Source organism: Globicephala melas, chromosome 1 (genome assembly GCF_963455315.2).
Source record: "Globicephala melas chromosome 1, mGloMel1.2, whole genome shotgun sequence".
Lineage (NCBI taxonomy): Eukaryota > Metazoa > Chordata > Mammalia > Artiodactyla > Delphinidae > Globicephala > Globicephala melas.
In genome coordinates, this window is record NC_083314.1 from 152,247,884 (window position 1) to 152,269,682 (window position 21,799).

General features: G+C 41.0%; 1 protein-coding gene and 1 pseudogene across 5 annotated transcripts in view; both read right to left on the reverse strand.

The window, feature by feature from the left end:
* Positions 1-21,799, reverse strand: part of ST3GAL3 (ST3 beta-galactoside alpha-2,3-sialyltransferase 3) — a 238,146-nt gene that overhangs the window by 91,064 nt on the left and 125,283 nt on the right. For all 5 annotated transcript variants that reach the window (XM_030866440.3, XM_030866431.3, XM_060306440.2 and 2 more), the window contains one exon: positions 9,280-9,322. In XM_030866440.3, the coding sequence (XP_030722300.1) occupies positions 9,280-9,322 (43 nt within the window). The remainder of the gene's footprint in view (positions 1-9,279; positions 9,323-21,799) is intronic.
* Positions 16,278-16,836, reverse strand: LOC115858529 (small ribosomal subunit protein eS27-like; annotated as a pseudogene).

A 21,799-nucleotide genomic window follows, 5' to 3' on the forward strand; every position in this document is an offset into this window, starting at 1 on the left:
ATGAAATTAAAATTTCAGTGTCCATCAACAAAGTTTTGTTGGAATATAGCTACAGCCATACTCATTTGTCTATGTGTTCTCTATGGCTGCTTTCATGTTACAGCAGCAGAGATGAGTAGTTGTGACAGAGACAACAAAGTCCCCCAAACTCAGAAATATTGACCAGTTGACTCTTTACAAAAAGAGCTGGCCAACCTTGTTACAGGTCATTTATTCTGACTTAACTTCCAGTTCACTGATTCTGTCCTCAGTTGTATCTAATCTGTTGCTAAATCCTTCTACTGAATTTTTAATTTTGGTCACTGTATTTTTCAATTCTATTAGTTTTGTTTTTCCAATCTAATGTTTTGCTTTTTATAGTTCCCTATTACATCTGTATAGTTCAATATTATCTTTATTTCCTTAAATAGAGTATATCTAACTGCTTTATTTTTTTGAATATTTGAACTTTATTTTATTTTTTTTTACAGCAGGTTCTTATTAAATATCCATTTTATACATATTAGTGTATATATGTCAATCCCAATTTCGCAATTCATCACACCACCACCACCCACCCACACCACTTTCCCCCCTTGGTATCCATATGTTTGTTCTCCACATCTGTGTCTCAATTTCTGCCCTGAAAACTGGTTCATCTGTACCATTTTTCTAGGTTCCACATATATGCGTTAATATATGATATTTGTTTTTCTCTTTCTGACTTAATTCACTCTGTATGACAGTCTGTAGATCCATCCACGTCTCTACAAATGACCCAGTTTCGTTCCTTTTTATGGCTGAGTAATATTCCACTGTATGTACATACCACATCTTCTTTATCCATTTGTCTGTCAATGGGCATTTAGGTTGCTTCCACGAACTGGCTGTTGTATATAGTGCTGCAATGAACATTGGGGTGCATGTGTCTTTTTGAATGATGGTTTTCTCTGGGTATATGCCCAGTAGTGGGATTGCTGGGTCGTATGGTAGTTCTATTTTTAGGTTTTAAGGAACCTCCATGCTGTTCTCCATGGCAGCTGTATCAATTTACATTCCCACCAACAGTGCAAGAGGGTTCCCTTTTCTCCACACCCTCTTTAGCATTTGTTGTTTGTATATTTTCTGATGATGCCCATTCTAACTGGTGTGAGGTGATGCCTCACTGTAGTTTTGATTTGCATTTCTCTAATAATTAGTGATGTTCAGCAGCTTTTCATGTGCTTCTTGGCCATCTTTAGGTCTTCTTTGGAGCAATGTCTATTTAGGTCTTATGCCCATTTTTTGATTGGGTTGTTTGTCTTTTTAATATTGAGCTGCATGAGCTGTTTATATATTTTGGAGATTAATTCTTTGTCCGTTGATTCATTTGCAAATATCTTTTCCCATTCTGAGGGCTGTCTTTTCGTCTTGTTTGTAGTTTGCTTTGCAAAAGCTTTGAAGTTTCATTAGGTCCCATTTGTTTATTTTTGTTTTTATTTCCATTACTCTAGGAGGTGGATCAAAAAAGATTTTGCTGTGATTTATGTCAAAGAGTGTTCTTCCTATGTTTTCCTCTAAGAGTTTTATAGTGTCTGGTCTTACATTTAGGTCTCTAATCCATTTTGAGTTTATTTTTGTGTATGGTGTTAGGGAGTGTTCTAATTTCATTCTTTTACATGTAGCTGTCCAGTTTTCCCAGCACCACTTATTGAAGAGACTGTCTTTTCTCCATTGTATATCTTTGTCTCTGCTGTCATAGATTAGTTGACCATAGGTGCGTGGGTTTATCTCTGGGCTTTCTATCCTGTTCCATTGATCTATATTTCTGTTTTTGTGCCAGCACCATATTGTCTTGATGACTGTAGCTTTGTAGTATAGTCTGAAGTCAGGGAGTCTGACTCCACCAGCTCTGTTTTTTTCCCTCAAGACTGCTTTGGCTACTAGGGGTCTTTTGCATCTCCATACAAATTTTAAGACTTTTTGTTCTAGTTCTGTAAAAAATGCCATTGGTAATTTGATAGGGATTGCATTGAATCTGTAGATTGCTTTGGGTAGTAGAGTCATTTTCACAATATTGATTCTTCCAATCCAAGTACATGGTATATCTCTCCAACTGTTGGTATCATCTTTAATTTCTTTCATCAGTGTCTTATAGTTTTCTGCATACAGCTCTTTTGTCTCCCTAGGTAGGTTTATTCCTAGGTATTTTATTCTTTTTGTTGCAATGGTAAATGGGAATGTTTTCTTAATTTCTCTTTCAGATTTTTCATCATTAGCGTATAGGTATGCAACAGATTTCTGTGCATTAATTTTGCATCTGACAACTTTACCAAATTCATTGATTAGCTCTAGTAGTTTTCTGGTGGCACCTTTAGGAATCCCTACGTATAGTATCATGTCACCTGCAAACAGTGACAGTTTTACTTCTTCTTTTCCAATTTGGATTCTTTTTATTTCTTTTTCTTTTCTGATTGCCATGGCTAGGACTTCCAAAACTATGTTGAGTAATAGCAGCGAGAGTGGACATCCGTGTCTTGTTCCTGATCTTAGAGAAAATGCTTTCAGTTTTTCACCACTGAGAATGATGTTTGCTGTGGGTTTGTCTGTCGTATATGGCCTTTATTATGTTGAGGTAGGTTCCCTCTATGCCCACTTTCCAGAGAGTTTTTATAATAAGTGGGTGTTGAATTTTGTCAAAAGCTTCTTCTGCATCTATTGAGATGATCATATGGTTTTTATTCTTCAATTTGTTAATATGGTGTATCACATTGATTGATTTGCATATATTGAAGAATCCTTGCATCCCTGGGATAAATCCCACTTGATCATGGTGTATGATCCTTTTAATGTGTTGTTGGATTCTGTTTGCTAATATTTTGCTGAGGAATTTTGCGTCTATGTTCATCAGTGATATTGGTCTGTCATTTTCTTTTTTTGTAGTATCTTTGTCTGGTTTTGGTATCAGGGTGATGGTGGCCTCATAGAATGAGTTTGGGAGTGTTCCTTCCATGCAATTTTTTGGAAGAGTTTGAGAAGGATGGGTGTTAGCTCTTCTCTCAATGTTTGATTGAATTCACCTGTGAAGCCATCTGGTCCTGGACTTTTGTTTGTTGGAAGATTTTTAATCACAGTTTCAGTTTCATTACTTGTGATAGGTCTATTCATATTTTCTGTTTCTCCTGGTTCAGTCTTGGAAGGTTATACCTTTCCAAGAATTTTCCATTCCTTCCAGGTTGTCCATTTTATTGGCATAGAGTTGCTTGTAGTAGTCTCTTAGGATGCTTTGTATTTCTGTGGTGTCTGTTGTAACTTCTCCTTTTTCTTTCGAATTTTATTGATTTGAGTCCTCTCCCTCCTTTTCTTGATGAGTCTGGCTAATGGTTTATCAATTTTGTTTATCTTCTCAAAGAACCAGATTTTACTTTTATTGATCTTTGCTACTGTTTTCTTTGTTTCTATTTCATTTATTTCTGCTCTGATCTTTATGATTTCTTTCCTTCTACTAACTTTGGGTTCTGTTGGTTCTTCTTTCTCTAGCTGTTTTAGGTGTAAGGTTAGATTGTTTATTTGAGATTTTTCTTTTTTCTTGAGGTAGGCTTGTATAGCTATAAACTTCCCTCTTAGAACTGCTCTTGCTGCATCCCATAGGTTTTGGATCGTCATGTTTTCATCGTCATTCGTCTCTAGGTATTTTTTGATTTCCTCTTTGATTTCTTCAGTGATCTCTTGGTTATTTAGTAACATACTGTTTAGCCTTCATGTGTTTGTGTTTTTTACGTTTTTTTCCCTGTAATTGATTTCTAATCTCATAGCATTGTGGTCAGAAAAGATGCTTGATATGATTTCAATTTTCTTAAATTTATTGAGGCTTGATTTGTGACCCAAGATGTGATCTATCCTGGAGAATGTTCCGTGCGCACTTGAGAAGAAAGTGTAATCTGCTGTTTTCAGATGGAATGTCATATAAATATCAATTAAATCTATCTGCTCTATTGTGTCATTTAAAGCTTGTGTTTCCTTATTAATTTTCTGTTTGGATGATCTGTCCATTGGTGTAAGTGAGGTGTTAAAGTCCCCCACTATTATTGTGTTACTGTCGATTTCCTCTTTTATAGCTGTTAGCAGTAGCCTTACGTATTGAGGTGCTCCTATGTTGGGTGCATATATATGTATAATTGTTATATCTTCTTCTTGGATTGATCCCTTGATCATTATGTAGTGTCCTTCCTTGTCTCTTGTAACATTCTTTATTTTAAAGTCTATTTTATCTGATATGAGTATTGCTACTCCAGCTTTCTTTTGATTTCCATTTGCATGGAATATCTTTTTCCATCCCCTCACTTTCAGTCTGTATGTGTCCTAGGTCTGAAGTGGGTCTCTTGTAGACAGCATATCGATGGGTTTTATTTTTGTATCCATTCAGCGAGCCTGTGTCTTTTGGTTGGAGCATTTAATCCTTTCATGATTAAGGTAATTATAGATATCTATGTTCCTATTACCATTTTCTTAATTGTTTTGGGTTTGTTTTTGTAGGTCCTTTTCTTCTCTTGTGTTTCCCATTTAGAGCAGTTCCTTTAGCATTTGTTGTAGAGCTGGCTTGGTGGTGCCGAAATCTCTTAGCTTTTGCTTGTTTGTAAAGCTTTTGATTTCTCCATTGAATCGGAATGAGATCCTTGCCGGGTAGAGTAATCTTTGTTGTAGGTTCTTCCCTTTTATCACTTTAAATATGTCATGCCACTCCCTTCTGGCTTGTAGAGTTTCTGCTGAAAAATCAGCTGTTAACCTTATGGAAGTTCCCTTGTATGTTATTTGTCGTTTTTCCCTTGCTGCTTTCAATAATTTTTCTTTGTCTTTAATTTTTGCCAATTTGATTACTATGCGGCTCGGCATGTTTCTCCTTGGGTTTATCCTGCCTGGGACTGTCTGCACTTCTTGGACTTGGGTGGCTATTTCCTTTCCCATGTTAGGGGAAGTTTTTGACTATAATCTCTTCAAATATTTTCTCGGGTTCTTTCTCTCTCTCTTCTCCTTCTGGGACCCCTATAATGCGATGTTGTTGCATTTAATGTTGTCCCAGAGGTCTCTTAGGCTGTCTTCATTTCTTTTCATTCTTTTCTCTTTATTCTGTTCCGCAGCAGTGAATACCACCATTTTGTCTTCCAGGTCACTTATCGGTTCTTCTGCCTCAGTTATTCTGCTATTGATTCCTTCTAGTGTAGTTTTCATTTCAGTTATTGTATTGTTCATCTTTGTTTGTTCTTTAATTCTTCTAGGTCTTTGTTAAACATTTCTTTCATATTCTCGATCTTTGCCTCTATTCCTTTTCCGAGGTCCTGGATCTTCTTCACTATCATTATTCTGTATTCTTTTTCTGGAAGGTTGCCTATCTCCACTTCATTTAGTTGTTTTTCTCGGGGTTTTATCTTGTTCCTTCATCTGGTACATAGTCCTCTGCCTTTTCATCTTGTTTATCTTTCTGTGAATGTGGTTTTTGTTCCACAGGCTGCAGAACTGTAGTTCTTGCTTCTGCTGTCTGCCCTCTGGTGGATGAGCCTAACTAAGAGGCTTGTGCAAGTTTCCTGATGGGGGGGACTGGTGGTGGGTAGAGCTGGCTGTTGCTCTGCTGGGCTGAGCTCAGTAAAACTTTAATCTGCTTGTCTGCTGATGGGTGGAGCTGGGTTCCCTCCCTTTTGGTTGTTTGGTCTGAGGCGATCCAACACTGGAGCCTACCCGGGCTCTTTGGTGGGGCTAATGGTGGACTCTGGGAAGGCTGACGCCAGAGTGTACTCCCCTGAACTTCTGCTGCCAATGTCCTTGTCCCCACGGTGAGCCAAGCCAGCCCCCGCCTCTGCAGCAGACCCTTCAACACCAGCAGGTAGGTTTGGTTCAGTCTCCTATGGGTTCACCGCTCCTTCCCCTGAGTCCTGATGTGCACACTACTTTGTGTGTGCCCTCCAAGAATGGAGTCTCCATTTCCCCCAGTGCTGTCGAAATCCTGCAATCAAATCCCACTAGCCTTCAAAGTCTAATTCTCTAGGAATTCGTCCTCCCGTTGCCGGACCCCAGGTTCAGATGCCTGACGTGGGGCTCAGAACCTTCATTCCAGTGGGTGGACTTCTGCGGTATAAGTGTTCTCCAGTTTGTGAGTCACTCACCCAGCAGTTATGGGATTTGACGTTATTGTGATTGCGCCCCTCCTACCATCTCATTGTGGCTTCTCCTTTGTCTTTGGATATGGGGTATCTTTTATGGTGAGTTCCAGTGTCTCCCTGTCGATGATTGTTCAGCAGTTAGTTGTGATTCCGGTGCTCTCGCAGGAGGGAGTGAGAGCACGTCCTTCTACTCTGCCATCTTGAACCAATCTATCTAATTGCTTTATAAACTGTGTCTGGTAATTCCAAATTCAGAAGTCTTTGTGGGTACCCCTCTGTTGTCTGTTGTTCATGGTTCTCTCTAATGGAGTCTTGTTTTCTTATGTGCTTAGTAGTTTTTCCTGTGAGCTATTCATTCCCTTGAAAAGTTATCTGTGAGGAATTCATGTCTTCCTCCAGAGAGGGACTGCAATTGCTTCTGCCAGGAGCTTGGAGGCACTGCCAGTCTGGAAGACCTTGGACGGAGTTCATAGCTTGAAGTCCGTGGATCACCTGAGTGATGAAAGCCCTGGCTGTGAGTATCAAGCGTTTCTTTTTTATTGACTTACTGCCCTGATCTGCTCAGAGCTCTGGGAATGTTTCCTGCAGTCCTGATTTAGAGGTACAGGTTTAGTTCTAGTTTATCCTTAAGTTGAGTCCTTTGGGGTTCCAGTTCAATGCAGAAAGGATCAAAAGATGGAAAATGTGGAAGTTAGTAGACCTGGAGGCTAGAATGAGAAAGTCTTACACTGAATCAGAGTTTCAGAGGGGGAGTAGAGAGAGAATGGGGCAGAGGCAAAATTTAAAGAGATAATGGCTAAAAATTTTCCAGAACATATGAATTCATACACTATAGACGCTAAATTAATCCAATCAAGATAAACAAAGAGAAATTCCTACATTTGTATATTTACTCATAGAATGCTTTCTTTTATTCTTCATAAAAACCTTAGGAAATGGGTATTATTATCTACGTTTTTCATAAAGGAAAATTGTGATTCGGAGAGCCAAAATGAATTATCCAAGGTCATATAATTCTAAGCAGAAGGGGCAGAATTCAAATCCAGTTCTGTTCCAAGTTCAGGTCCTTTCCTGTACATCAGAAATAGAACACAACACAACAGAGAAAGACTTCATAAGGGGAGATCTGAATATTGCTAAGGAATTACCTCCAAAACCCAGGATCCTTAACTTGGAAACTTCTCCCTGGAAGCAGGTAAAAACCTTTCCCATGTATCTGTGCTTTGTTCTGAAGATAGCATTGGATTAGAAAAGTTTTTACAGTAAGAGGCAGGAAAGTTCTAGCTTATACCTTAAATTGTGAGTTAAATATAATGAAGCCAAGCCAGTTTCCCAGGCTAAAGACCAAGTTGACTCAAATGTTTTATGGAACTGGTCTGGTACACAAAAGAAAGCTATACAACAGCTTACTATGTACCACCCAACTGTCAGGTCAGCAGGGCAGGAGTGTCCTCTTAATTCCCCTCCTTACACTGCTGAAGACAGTTTAAATAGTATAGTTAACGTGTCCTGGATAACATGTCTTTTGTTCATCAATGTGATTCAACTTGGTAAATTACTACATCTCTTCTGTTCTGGAGGCATTTCACTTGCTTATAGCTTATGCTTGATTTGTTTTTTGCCCAGAGCACTAAATTAAGAATTTTCTAAGGAAGAAGCCTGTGGATTTCCAGCATAATCAAGCCCCATTCCCTAGATGTTAACATGTGACTGACATGTCTATACTAGCTTGGTATATAGAAGAAACTGTTCTTCCCTCATGGCTGCCTCCATGATGTATAAAAGCTGGGAGAATTACAACACCTGAACTCATAGTATGAGGCACCAGAGCCAAGAAGCCAGTTGCCAGGAAAAGGGGCTAGATGCCAGACAATTCGGTGGGAAAGCCAAATAACCCTGGGTTTGATGCCTCGTATGTAGGTGCAGCCGTCACTATCAGAAGCAGCTGTGGTCAAGGTCTCATGCAAGAGAGGAAAGAAAGAGACACAATTCTGATCTTTCACGTCTGTCTGGTACAGGACAGGGGCAGAGGTGTACAAAGATGACTAACCACAGAAAGGAGCCACAGGCAGTTCTGCAACCATTTCCTGCACATCCACCACGTGAGGGGTCCTGTGCAGGGCACGAATGCAGACTGGATAGAGCCCCATCTCCAGGAAACCCAGTCTAATGAGGGAAGCACACAGGCATCCACCTGTCATCCGTGCAGCCATGCAGCCATCCATGCAGCCATGAATTCAGTGTTTACTGAGCACCTAACAAACATATGGCAGCGCTGCCTAGGTGCTAGGGAGACCAAGAGGGCCAGGACAGGGAAGGACTCTGAAAGAATTAGATACCTATCTGAAAGCCTCCATAAATTCACCATTTCATTTCAATCCTTACAATGACCCTGTGAGGTAGATATACTGATGTCCTCATGTTACAGGTGAAAGTGAGGTTCAGAGTGGTTAAGTGGTTCGCCCCAAATCACAAAGAAAGTAAATGGCAATCTGGGATTTGAACCAAGCATGGCCTGGTTCCGAGCCTGTGCTCTTAATAAATTAATAACTATTACACAGTTAATTATAGTATAATGAGATAATGGGTGTCAGAGGTAGAAAATTCACCGGAAGCAGAGGAAGAGACAATTAAATCTGTATAGGAAGGAGGTGGACTTTAAGTTTTCCTAGTGGACATGCAAGGAAAGGGGATTTCAGACACAGATAAAAAATATATAGAAGAGTAGAAGGGAAAGGGAGGATCGACCTGTGGGAGAGAGACAGGAGTTAAAGCATGCAGGAAGCCTGAGCACAGAAGGCTTTGCCTGCCTGGCTGCAGAGCATCTTTGAAAGGCTTTGCAATGCCTCCTGCTGTGACTCCATCATCCTCCACTCTGCAGCAGAAGCCTTTCCTCCTTGTCCTTCAAACTCCTGGCAGGAGCTCCTTCTGTAACAAGCTTCCTGTGCCAGCCAAATCTAAGGCCTTATGTTTGCACCCACAATCTCATCCTCTCCAGGCCCCTGCAGACTGTAATGTGCTCTAAGCTTCAGCTGACAGACTGAGGACAGAGGCCCCAGGGATCCACCAACAACCACAGGTGTGATGAGAGCTGGCCCTTGGAGGTTGGCCCCCAGCTCTCAGACCTCTCTACAACAGAGTCAAGGAACTGTCTCATTCTACTCACAGTTTAGAGTCCAACTTCAGGAGGAAGCCCAACCGATCATATTCTGAAAAAGAAAAACAAAGCAGAAAATGTCACTGGTGTCAAGCCACTACTGACACTAGTAGATTACACTCCCCAACCCAGACCCAGACCACAAGGGCGGGCAACTGCTTCCAGATCCAAACACATAAGCCGCAAGTAGATTTAAGTCACCAAACTCGTGCTGAACACCTGTCTTGTGAAGGACCAGGTTCAATGCCAGGTATTTCCCAGGCCTTATAGGCCAACCACTCCTATGCTGACCTATAACTGTCCTCCTGTTCAAATGTGGTACTTGAAACTGAAATTTAGCCACTAAATGGGACGCTTGGAGAAGTAAGAGTGTCAGAAGTAACCTCTGCTTCCTCTAAGCTATAAGCTCTAAGATTTATGTTGAATCAGTCATGTTAACTATGGGGTAAAAATATGGTAGCAAGGGGTGCTCAAATCCATGGCAATGATCCTCTTCATGACAATCACAAAGAAGCGATAGACCTGATTTCATAAAGGACAGGAAATTTAAAATGAAATCTAAAAACGAATTGGTAATATGTTTGCAACAAATGATACATCATTGATATTGTACTTAATTTCTCTATATCTTCCCTCATTCTAAAACAAAGTTGAAGCAGTTTTACAAAATTTTCTGAAGTACAAGATTTTTTTTTTTTTTTTTTTGTGGTACGCGGGTCTCTCACTGTTGTGGCCTCTCCCGTTGCGGAGCACAGGCTCCGGACGCGCAGGCTCAGCAGCCGTGGCTCACGGGCCCAGCCACTCTGCGGCATGTGGGATCTTCCCGGACCGGGGCACGAACCCGTGTCCCCTGCATCGGCAGGCGGACTCTCAACCACTGCGCCACCAGGGAAGCCCTGAAGTACAAGATTTTTAAAAAGAAGAAATCTTTTTAAAAATCTTGTAGGCAAAGGGGAAATCAGCATAGGAAAAATAGTAAAAAGCAGCCAGGATAAGAATACCAAAAGTGGTTGTCCTAAGGTTTTATGTGCTTGCTGGAAGAGGATTATAGATATACCCCCAAGGTTTCTCACAGCTAAAACTAAAGGCAACGCACTGTTTTAATGGTTTACAGTGTCCATAATATAAACCAGGAGAATCCCAGCTCTTCCTTTTTTTTTTTTGATTTGCAATTTTATTTTATTTTATTTTTTTTATACAGCAGGTTCTTATTAGTTATCTATTTTATACATATTAGTGTATACATGTCAATCCCAATCTCCCAATTCATCCCACCCCCCTCCCCAACCCCCAGCTCTTCCTGATACTAAGAATTTAGGGAAGTTTCCTCTGTGTCCTCAAAAATATTTGTATAAAGAAATGACAGGAAGTGTCATAAGATTGTTTCATATAGCTTTATTCAATGATTGCAAAGTGTGTGTGTGTGTGTGTGTGTGTGTGTGTGTGTGTGTGTGTGTGTAAAGTAGCTGTGCCAAAATAAGGTGGTGTAGGAATGTAGTTAGTTGGCCTCGCTTAATCTGAGGGTAAAACCCAATACCAAGACCAAACAACTGTTTGGAAAAGGCCATGCAGCACAGCTTTCAAAGAACTCGGTCTTTAATAAACAATGAATGGCAAAAAGAGGGAAATTACACACACTGACAAGAACCTCACAGGAGCCACTCTGCAAGGCCAATTAAGGCCAGACTGCACACTTTCATAAGCAGCAGAGCTGCAGGGAGAGAATAATTCCTCTTCTTAAAACTGAAGATATAACAATTCCAACACACAACTCAACAGAAGGCTTGCTTCCTAAGAGAATATACTTGGGCAAGTGAAAGCCTTTCCTCAAAATAATTCTGGTTTTGCTCTAATTCAGATAAATGGATAACAGACTTTGCTTAACAGGAACTTATAAAAATCAATAAGGTTTCAATTTAAAAAATAAACTGAAAACAAAATTTGCCAAAAGAGTTAGTTTCAAAGTTGAATACTCTTTCAACAATCCTATCTTATCATTCCATGAAAAAGAAAACCTCATTAACTTGCCAACACCTGTTGCTTTTTCTCCAAGTGGCCATAGCCTTGGGGAAACTATCCTGTTACTCCTTCTCAGATCTGAGCTAAGACCCCCTTGGATATACAATGAATCCACATTTTGGCTGATTCCCTGCAGAGAGGCCAGAGAATATTTTCCCCTTGCTGCAAACTGAAACATCAGGGGCCAAGTAAGAACATAACATAAGCCAGGGAAGTGGGAGAATGTAATGCCCTCCTGCAGCAAATCACACAACTTATTTTAGTTGCACTAAAAACAAATCCTGTTGAAATGTCTTTTTCTCACCACATATTTTTGTATAGTAACCATGATTATATTTATGGGTTATTTTCCAATGGCATCTTAAGTTGTCTTTTACACACACACGTACACAAACACACTAACTGCACATTAAACACATAAGAATACTTTGTATCTCTAAATAAATTATGTCTCTCCCTTCCATGGCTCTTTTGGACTATTTTTTTCTCTTTTGTTAAGAAACAGGAGTACCAGGAATATTTCACTTTAGTCCTTAATTTAAGAAAAGGTAACTGCATGAGCCCAATGATGATAAATGGCAACTGACATTGGCTTCAGGTCACAGAGCCAAGAGGGAATGGAGTCCCTCCTGTCAAAGGGGGCAGCCTCCACCACCTCCAGCTAACTATGCCAGGCAGCAATGCAGTCCCAGCGTCGCCACATTTTCTGTTTTTATTTTTGCGGTACGCGGGCCTCCCACTGCTGTGGCCTCTCCCGTTGCGAAGCACAGGCTCCGGACGCGCAGGCCCAGCGGCCATGGCTCACGGGCCCAGCCGCTCCGTGGCATGTGGGATCCTCCCGGAGCGGGGCACGAACCCGCGTCCTCTGCATCGGCAGGCGGACTCTCAACCACTGCGCCACCGGGGAAGCCCCCACATCTTCTGTTTTTTTAAAGCCAGGAATCTAGATCTTAAATTCCAGAGGTTAAAATTCCTCTGTTTGTAAATACTGGCAATAGATTCAAGAAAAAATGAAAGATTATGAGGCTCACCCAAAGTATGTCCATGGACAGGATTCAGGCAGCAGGCTAACAGTTTGTAAACTCTGTCCTACACTGGCAGAGGGCTGGAGGCGTTTTTCTTTTGTGGCTGCATACTTAATAAATATTTGTTAACTGTTCTTATCAGGATTATTTGGTTACAGTGGTCATAAATCCAACAGGATGCTAAGATGCTAAGACAGTTTCAGCCAAGCCTCTAGGATGATAAGTTTCAGACACGGAAGTGAGGTGCTAGACTAGGATGCAGATTTTCCAAGGAAATATCTGAAAACTTGTTACATCATTCTAAAAGCTCACCCAACATCAAATATAAAAGTAACTGGTTGTGAGACATTAAGGGAGAGGGGACTTGAAGAATTTCTTTGGAGACAGCAGTGTTATGAACTCCACCTTCCTGCAGGGGAAAAATGGGTAGTACTTGGCTCTTACTCAAGCCTGGTGAGAAAAGCTTAACATGACCCTTAAAGAATGGGGAATACAGTGGACTGCCAGGTGTCTGAATTCTACCTGAGAAACATAAAGGACACAAGATGCACTGGCTGCAAAGGATAGAGCTGCATGGCAACTGGCCTGCACTCCCAGAATTTGTTGCAGAAAATGATGCATGAATAAGCTAGTTTGGGTTGTTTTAGGTCCTTTCCTAAAGATGTATCCAGCAGGCTGAAGGGTCCTCAGCAGACAGAATCAAGAGCAGACACCAGGAGTCCCAGGAGCTACAGAAGGAGTGAGTGACAAGGCTTTGGTGAGGGCATTGCCCATATCAGGAGACCTACAGAGGAGAGGTCCCCAGATGGAGGGGTCTCCAAAATGTCTACAAGAGAACCCCACAAGGGTCAGCTTTACACACTTGCCAGTTCAGGGAGTGCTGACACTATCTTGTGTCTTCTCTGCTCATTCCCTCTCCTTTCCCCACCAACTCCAGAGAGGTCCAAAACCGCAGCCAGCAACTGGGGGACGAGTGGAAGGAGGAGGACAAGCAGGGCACATCCCCTCCCTGGGTCGGCACCGCTGGTTCTAAGCCCTGTGCAGGGAGGGGAAGTCACTGCAGCTCTGAACAAACAGAAAGCTATGACCATTGCCATAAGGCAGGACACTAATTTTGGAATTGGTGATTCAATGTGACCATGGGATTTCTATTACCTCAGAGGTACCAAAAAGTTCTCTGGACCTCCCACACTGAAAACGTCTTATGGGGACAGAGAGACACCAAAGAAAGTGGCTGTGTTTATCCCCTGATGTTTCCTGCATGTTCAACATACCGGTTGCACTAACTTAGGCAAATACGGTGATTCAGCGGTTCACATAACCAAAGCATGGGAAGGGCCAGGGTGCAGAGGGCTTCAGAGATGACTGAAAGTGACTGGAATGCCAGCAGGCCTCCCTCAGTTAGCTTTACTCTCCCTGACTAGCTTTCTTCCTAAGTCAGGACACATAGCCAGTAGCAATTCGCAGGCCATATCTTCAGTTCTGCCACTGAAAAGGGCATGAGACCTGGCATCTCTGCTCCTAATGGCAAAACTCCCAGGGAAGGGCTACAAGTGGTCTAGCTTGCATCAGCTCCTCACCCACTGTCTGAATCACAGTGATCAAGAAGATGGGGTTTGTGAAAAGTTATGATTCTGACATGACACACCTGGTTAGAAGGAGCATTTACCAGAAGGAGGAATGTGTTGTCCTGAACAAATAAAAGCTTCTGGGAACAGCAAGAAGTCCTTGGAAAACTTAAAGCTAGCCCAATCTCCCAGGTATAATAGGTATACCCACTGTTAAAATGGGCCACAGACTTTTTTTCTCCTGTCCTCGTCCATTCTGCTGTGGGTTTTTTCTTCCTTGGACAATCTCCTCTTTAAATCTTTCTCATAATGCCCTCTGGACCCCATATGCCAATCACCTGGCTTACTTCCCTCTACCTCCTAGCAGACCTGAAGCCTGAAGCCTGACTCTGCCCTGCAACACCTGGCTTTTCCTGTGGCTCTCAATAGGAGGCTGCTTTTTCTCTCAAATGCCAAGCACCTGTGCGTAGTGAGAAGTGAGTGATTATGATGTGCTGTGGTATAGTTTTCACCATTTTTCTTGTGTTTGAGATTCTGGGATCTGTGGGTTTATAGTTTTAATCAAACTTGAAAATATCTTGGCTGTTACTTCCTCAAAACTTTTTCTGCCCTCCCCTCTCTTCTGGGGGCTCCAGTTACACATGTATCAGGCTGCTTGACATCCCAGCACTCACGGACACTCTGTTCATTTGTTTCTAGTAGTTTTTAGATGGTTTCTATTGATATATCTTATAGTTCACTACTTTTTCTTCTGCAGTGTCTAATCTGTCATTTATACATTGAGTATATTTTTCTTCTCAAACACTGTTTTTCATATAGATTCTTTTTTATATTTTACATGCCTTCCCTTAATATTCTCATGCTTTCTTCTACCTTCTTGAAGATATGGAATATGTTTTAACATCTTTGCCTACTAATTCTATCATTTGTGTTATCTTTACGCCTGTTTCTATCAACTGATTTTTCTCCTCATATGGGCTGTATTTTCAAGCTTTTCTGAACTACCTGGTCATTCTTTTTTTTTTTTTTATTGAAGTATAGTTGATGTACAATATTATATACAATATAATACAATATAGTGATTCACAATTTTTAAAGGTTATACTTCATTTATAGTTATTATAAAATATTGGCTAAATTCCCTGTGCTGTACAATAATATCATTGTACCTTACTTTATACCTATAGTTTGCACCTCTTAATCCCCTACCCCTATATTGCCCTGCCCTCCTTCCCTCTTCCCTCTGGAAACTGCTAGTTTGTTCTCTATATCTGTGAGTCTGTTTCTTTTTTGTTATATTCACTAGTTTGCTGTTTTTTAGATTCCACATATAAGTGATATCATACAGTATTTGTCTTCTTCTGTCTGACTTATTTCACTTTGCATAATACCCTCCAAGTGCAACATGTTGTTGCAAATGGCAAAATTTCATTCTTTTTTTGTCTTAATTTATTGAAGTATAGTTGATTTACAATATTGTGTTAGTTTCAGGTGTATAGCACCTGAAGTTATACATATATATTCTTTTTCAGATTATTTTTTCCTTTATATATTATTACAAAATATTGAGTATAGTTTCCTGTAGGTCCTTGTTGGTTAGCTATTTTACATACAGTAGTGTGTATACATTAATCCCAAACTCCTAATTTATCCCTCCCCCTCTTTCCCCTTTGGGTTTGCTTTCTATGTCTGTGGGTCTATTTCTGTTTTGTAATATGTACATTTGTATCTTTTTTTTTTAGATTCCACATTTTGGCATTATCATATGATATTTGTCTTTCTCTGTCTGGCTTACTTCACTTAGTATGATAATCTTTAGGTCCATCCATATTGCTGCAAATGGCATTATTTCATTCTTTTTTATGGCTATGTAATATTCCATTGTATATATGTACCACATCTTTTTTTATCCATTCATCTGTCAATGGACATTTAGGTTGCTTCCATGTCTTGGCTACTGCAATGAACCTTGGGGTGCATGTATCTTTTCCAATTATAATTTTGTCCAGATATATGTCCAGGAGATCACTGGATCATACGGTAACTCTATTTTTAGTTTTTTAAGGAACCTCCATACTGTTTTCCATAGTGGCTGTATCAATTTACATTCCCACCAATAGTGTAGGGGCTTCCCTTTTCTCCACACCTTCTCCAGCATTTACTAATTGTAGCGTTTTTGATGATAGCCATTCTTACCAATGTGAGGTGATACCTCATTGTGGTTTTGATTTGCATTTCCCTAATAATTAGTGAGGTTGAACCTCTTTTCACATGCCTGTTGACCATCTGCACTTCCTCTTTGGAAAAATGTCTATTTAGGTCTTCTGCACATTTTTTTTTAATCCAAAATGTGTTTATTGGGATGGTTTCCTCTTCATCTTGATTCCAGGGGCTTTTAGTGCTGCTTTCATCTGAAGGAGCATCCTTCTGCAAGCCTTGCTTTTCCTCCTGTAGGCTGGCAGAGGATGGTAGAGCAGCCAACACACAAAACTACTGTTTGTGATGGTTAAACATGGTGGTGATTTTACAGCATCCTGGGCATTTCACATCCATGAAATAGGAATTGGGGCTCTGCACCAGGTGCTTCTTCTTGTGTTTCCTCTTCTCCTCTTCTGGAGAGGGATGAAGGAGATCCTTTGTGAGAGGTATGTTCTCGTGGGGAGGTTGTCACCGTGGGAAAGGCTTCTGTGCATTTTTAAACAACTGGGTTGTTTATGTTGTTTTATGAGCTGTTTATATATTCTGGATATTAATTCCTTATTGGTCATATCATTTGCAAATATTTTCTCCCATTCAGTAGGTTGTCTTTTCATTTTGTTGATGGTTTCCTTTGCTGTGCAAAAGCTTTTAAGTTTTATTAGGTCCCATTTGTTTATTCTTGTTTTTATTTCCTTTGCTTTAGGAGAGGAAAGCAAATATTGAAAAAATATTGCTACAATTTATGTCAAAGAGTTTTCTGCCTACGTTTTCCTCTAGGAGTTTCATAGTATCCAGTCTTACATTTAAGTCTCTAATTCATTTTGAGTTTATTTTTGTATATGGTGTTAGAGAATGTTCTAATTTCACTCTTTTACATGTAGCTGTCCAGTTTTCCCAGCACCACTTACTTGAAGAGACTGTCTTTTCTCCATTGTATATCCTTGCCTCCTTTGTTTTAGATTAATTGACCACAAGTGCATGGGTTTATTTTTGGGCTATTCTGTTCCATTGATCTATGTGTCTGTTTTTGTGCCAGGACCATACTGTTTTGATTACTGTAGCTTTCTAGCATAGCCTGAAATCAGAGAGTGTGATTTCTCCAACTCTGTTCTTCTTTCTCAAGATTGTTTTGGCTATTCAGGGTCTTCTGTGTTTCCACACAAATTTTAAAATTATTTGTTCTAGTTCTGTGAAAAATGCCATTGGTATTTTGATAGGGATTGCACTGAATCTGTAGGTTGCCTTGGGTAGTATGGTCATTTTCATAATATTAATTCTTCCAGTTAATTCTTCCAACATGGTATATCTTTCCATCTGTTTGTGTTGTCTTCAGTTTCTTTCATCAGTGTCTTACAGTTTACCAAGCATTATTCCTAGGTATTTTATTCTTTCTGATGTGATAGTAAATGGAATTGTTTCCTTTATTTCTCTCTCTGATAGTTCATTGTTGGTGTATAGAAATGCAGCCTGGAGAGAGGGGGAAGATGACAGAAGAGTAAGACGCAGAGATGACCTTCCTCCCCACAGATACACCAGAAATACATCTACACGAGGAACAACTCCTACAGAACACCTACTGAATGCTGGCAGAAGACCTCACACGTCCCAAAAGGCAAGAAACTCCCCACGTACCTGGGTAGGGCAAAAGAAAAAAGAATAAACAGAGACAAAAGAATAGGGACGGGACCTGCACCAGTGTGAGGGAGCAGTGAAGGAGGAAAGGTTTCCACACACTAGGAAGCCCCTTCGCGGGCAGAGACTGCAGGTGGCGGGAGCGGGGGGAAGCTTCAGAGCCGCGGAGGAGAGCACAGCAACAGGGGTGCAGAGGGCAAAGCGGAGAGATTCCCGCACAGAGGATCGGTGCCGACCCGCACTCACCAGCCCGAGAGGCTTGTCTGCTCACCTGCCAGGGCAGGCGGGGCTGGGGGCTGAGGCTCGGGCTTTGGTCGGAGCGCAGGCAGAGGGCTGGGGTTGGCGGCCTGAACACAGCCTGCAGGGGGTTAGTGCCCCACGGCTAGCCGGGAGGGAGTCCGGAGAAAAGTCTGGACCTGCCGAAGAGGCAAGAGACTTTTTTTTCCCTCTTTGTTTCCTGGTGCATGAGGAGAGGGGATTAAGAGCACTGCTTAAAGGAGCTCCAGAGACGGGCGTGAGCCGCGGCTAACAGCATGGACCCCAGAGACGGGCATGAGATGCTAAGGCTGCTGCTGCCGCCACCAAGAAGCCTCTGGGCGAGCACAGGTCACTATCCACACCTCCCCTCCCGAGAGCCTGTGCAGCCTGCCACTGCCAGGGTCTCGTGATCCAGGGACAACTTCCCCGGGAGAACGCACGGCGCGCCTCAGGCTGGTGCAACGTCCTGCCAGCCTCTGCCGCCGCAGGCTCGCCCGGCATCCGCACCCCTCCCTCCACCGGGCCTGAGTGCGCCAGAGCCCCCAAGTCAACTGCTCCTTTAACCCCGTCCTGTCTGAGCGAAGAATAGATGCCCTCCAGCGACCTACATGCAGAGGCGGGGCCAAATCCAAAGCTGAACCCCGGGAGCTGTGCGAACAAAGACAAAGGGAAATCTCTCCCAGCAGCCTCAGGAGCAGCAGATTAAATCTCCACAATCAACTTGATGTACCTGCATCTGTGGAATACCTGAATAGACAACCAATCAACCCAAATTGAGGAGGTGGACTTTGAGAGCAAGATTTATTATTTTTTCCCCTTTTCCTCTTTTTGTGAGTGTCTATGTGTATTCTTCTGTGTGAGATTTTGTCTGTATAGCTTTGCTTTCACCATTTGTCCTAGGGTTCTATCTGTTCGTTTTTTTTTGTTTGTTTTTTTACTTAAAAATTTTTTTCTTCTTATTTTAATAACTTTATTTTATTTTATCTTACTTTATTTTATTTTATCTTCCTCCTCCCTCCCTCCCTCCCTCTCTCTCTCTCTCTCCCCCCCCCCCCTCTCTCTCCCTCTCTCTCTCTCTCTCTTTCTTTCTACTTTTTCTCCCTTTTATACTGAGCCATGTGGATGAAAGGCTCTTGGTACTGCAGCCAGGAGTCAGTGCTGTGCCTCTGAGGTGGGAGAGCCAACTTCAGGACACTGGTCCACAAGAGACCTCCCAGCTCCACATAGTATCAAATGGTGAAAATCTTCCAGAGATCTCCATCTCAACACCAGCACCCAGCTTCACTCAACGACCAGCAAGCTACAGTGCTGGACACCCTATGCCAAACAACTAGCAAGACAGGAACACAACCCCACCCATTAGCAGAGAGGCTGCCTAAAAGCATAATAAGGCCACAGACACCCCAAAACACACCATCAGACGTGGACCTGCCCACCAGAAAGACAAGATCCAGCCTCATCCACCAGAACACAGGCACTAGTCCCCTCCACCAGGAAGCCTACACAACCCACTGAACCAGCTTTGGCCACTGGGGACAAACACCAAAAACAACAGGAACTACGAACCTGCAGCCTGCAAAAAGGAGACCCCAAACACAGTAAGATAAGCAAAATGAGAAGACAGAAAAACACACAGCAGATGAAGAAGCAATATAAAAACCCACCAGACCTAACAAATGAAGAGAAAATAGGCAGTCTACCCGAAAAAGAATTCAGAATAATGATAGTAAAGATGATCCAAAATCTTGGAAATAGAATAGACAAAATGCAAGAAACATTTAACAAGGACCTAGAAGAACTAAAGATGAAACAAGCAACAATGAACAACACAATAAATGAAATTAAAAATACTCTAGATGGGATCAATAGCAGAATAACTGAGGCAGAAGAATGGATAAATGACCTGGAAGATAAAATAGTGGAAATAACTACTGCAGAGCAGAATAAAGAAAAAAGAGTGAAAAGACTGAGGACAGTCTGAGAGACCTCTGGGACAACATTAACTGCACCAACATTTGAATTATAGGGGTCCCAGAAGAAGAAGAGAAAAAGAAAGGGACTGAGAAAATATTTGAAGAGATTATAGTTGAAAACTTCCCTAATATGGGAAAGGAAATAGTTAATCAAGTCCAGGAAGCACAGGGAGTCCCACACAGGATAAATCCAAGGAGAAACAAGCCAAGACACATATTAATCAAACTGTCAAAAATTAAATACAAAGAAAACATATTAAAAGCAGCAAGGGAAAAACAACAAATAACACACAAGGGAATCCCCATAAGGCTAATAGCAGATCTTTCAGCAGAAACTCTTCAAGCCAGAAGGGACTGGTAGGACATATTTAAAGTGATGAAGGAGAAAAACCTGCAACTAAGATTACTCTACCCAGCAAGGATCCCATTCAGATTTGATGGAGAAATTAAAACCTTTACAGACAAGCAAAAGCTGAGAGAGTTCAGCACCACCAAACCAGCTTTACAACAAATGCTAAAGGAACTTCTCTAGGCAAGAAACACAAGAGAAGGAAAAGACTTACAATAACAAACCCAAAGCAATTAAGAAAATGGGAATAGGAACATACGTATTGATAATTACCTTAAATGTAAATGGATTAAATGCTCCCACCAAAAGACACAGACTGGCTGAATGGATACAAAAACAAGACCCATATACATGCTGTCTACAAGAGACCCACTTCAGACCTAGAGACACATACAGACTGAAAGTAAGGGGATGGAAAAAGATATTCCATGCAAATGGAAACCAAAAGAAAGCTGGAGTAGCAATTCTCATATCACACAAAATAGACTTTAAAATAAAGACTATTACAAGAGACAAAGAAGGACACTACATAATGATCAAGGGATCGATCCAAGAAGAAGATATAACAATTGTAAACATTTATGCACCCAGCATAGGAGCACCTCAATACATAAGGCAAATACTAACAGCCATAAAAGGGGAAATCGACAGTAACACATTCATATTAGGGGACTTTAACACCCCACTTTCACCAATGGACAGATCATCCAAAATGAAAATAAATAAGGAACCACAAGCTTTAAATGATACATTAAACAAGATGGACTTAATTGATATTTATAGGACATTCCATCCAAAAACAACAGAATACACATTTTTCTCAAGTGCTCATGGAACATTCTCCAGGATAGATCATATCTTGGGTCACAAATCAAGCCTTGGTAAATTTAAGAAAATTGAAATTGTATCAAGTATCTTTTCTGACCACAACGCTATGAGACTAGATATCAATTACAGGAAAAGATCTTTAAAATATACAAACACATGGAGGCTAAACAATACACTACTTAATAACGAAGTGATCACTGAAGAAATCAAAGAGGAAATCAAAAAATACCTAGAAACAAATGACAATGGAGACATGACAACCCAAAACCTATGGGATGCAGCAAAAGCAGTTCTAAGAGGGAAGTTTATAGCAATACAATCCTACCTTAAGAAACAGGAAACATCTCGAATAAACAACCTAAACTTGCACCTAAAGAAATTAGAAAGAGAAGAACAAAAAAACCCCAAAGTTAGCAGAAGGAAAGAAATCATAAAGATCAGAGCAGAAATAAATGAAAAAGAAATGAAGGAAACAATAGCAAAGATCAATAAAACTAAAAGCTGGTTCTTTAAGAAGATAAACAAAATTGATAAACCATTAGCCAGACTCATCAAGAAAAAAAGGGAGAAGACGCAAATCAATAGAATTAGAAATGAAAAACGAGAAGTAACAACTGACACTGCAGAAATACAAAAGATCATGAGAGATTACTACAAGCAACTCTATGCCAATAAAAT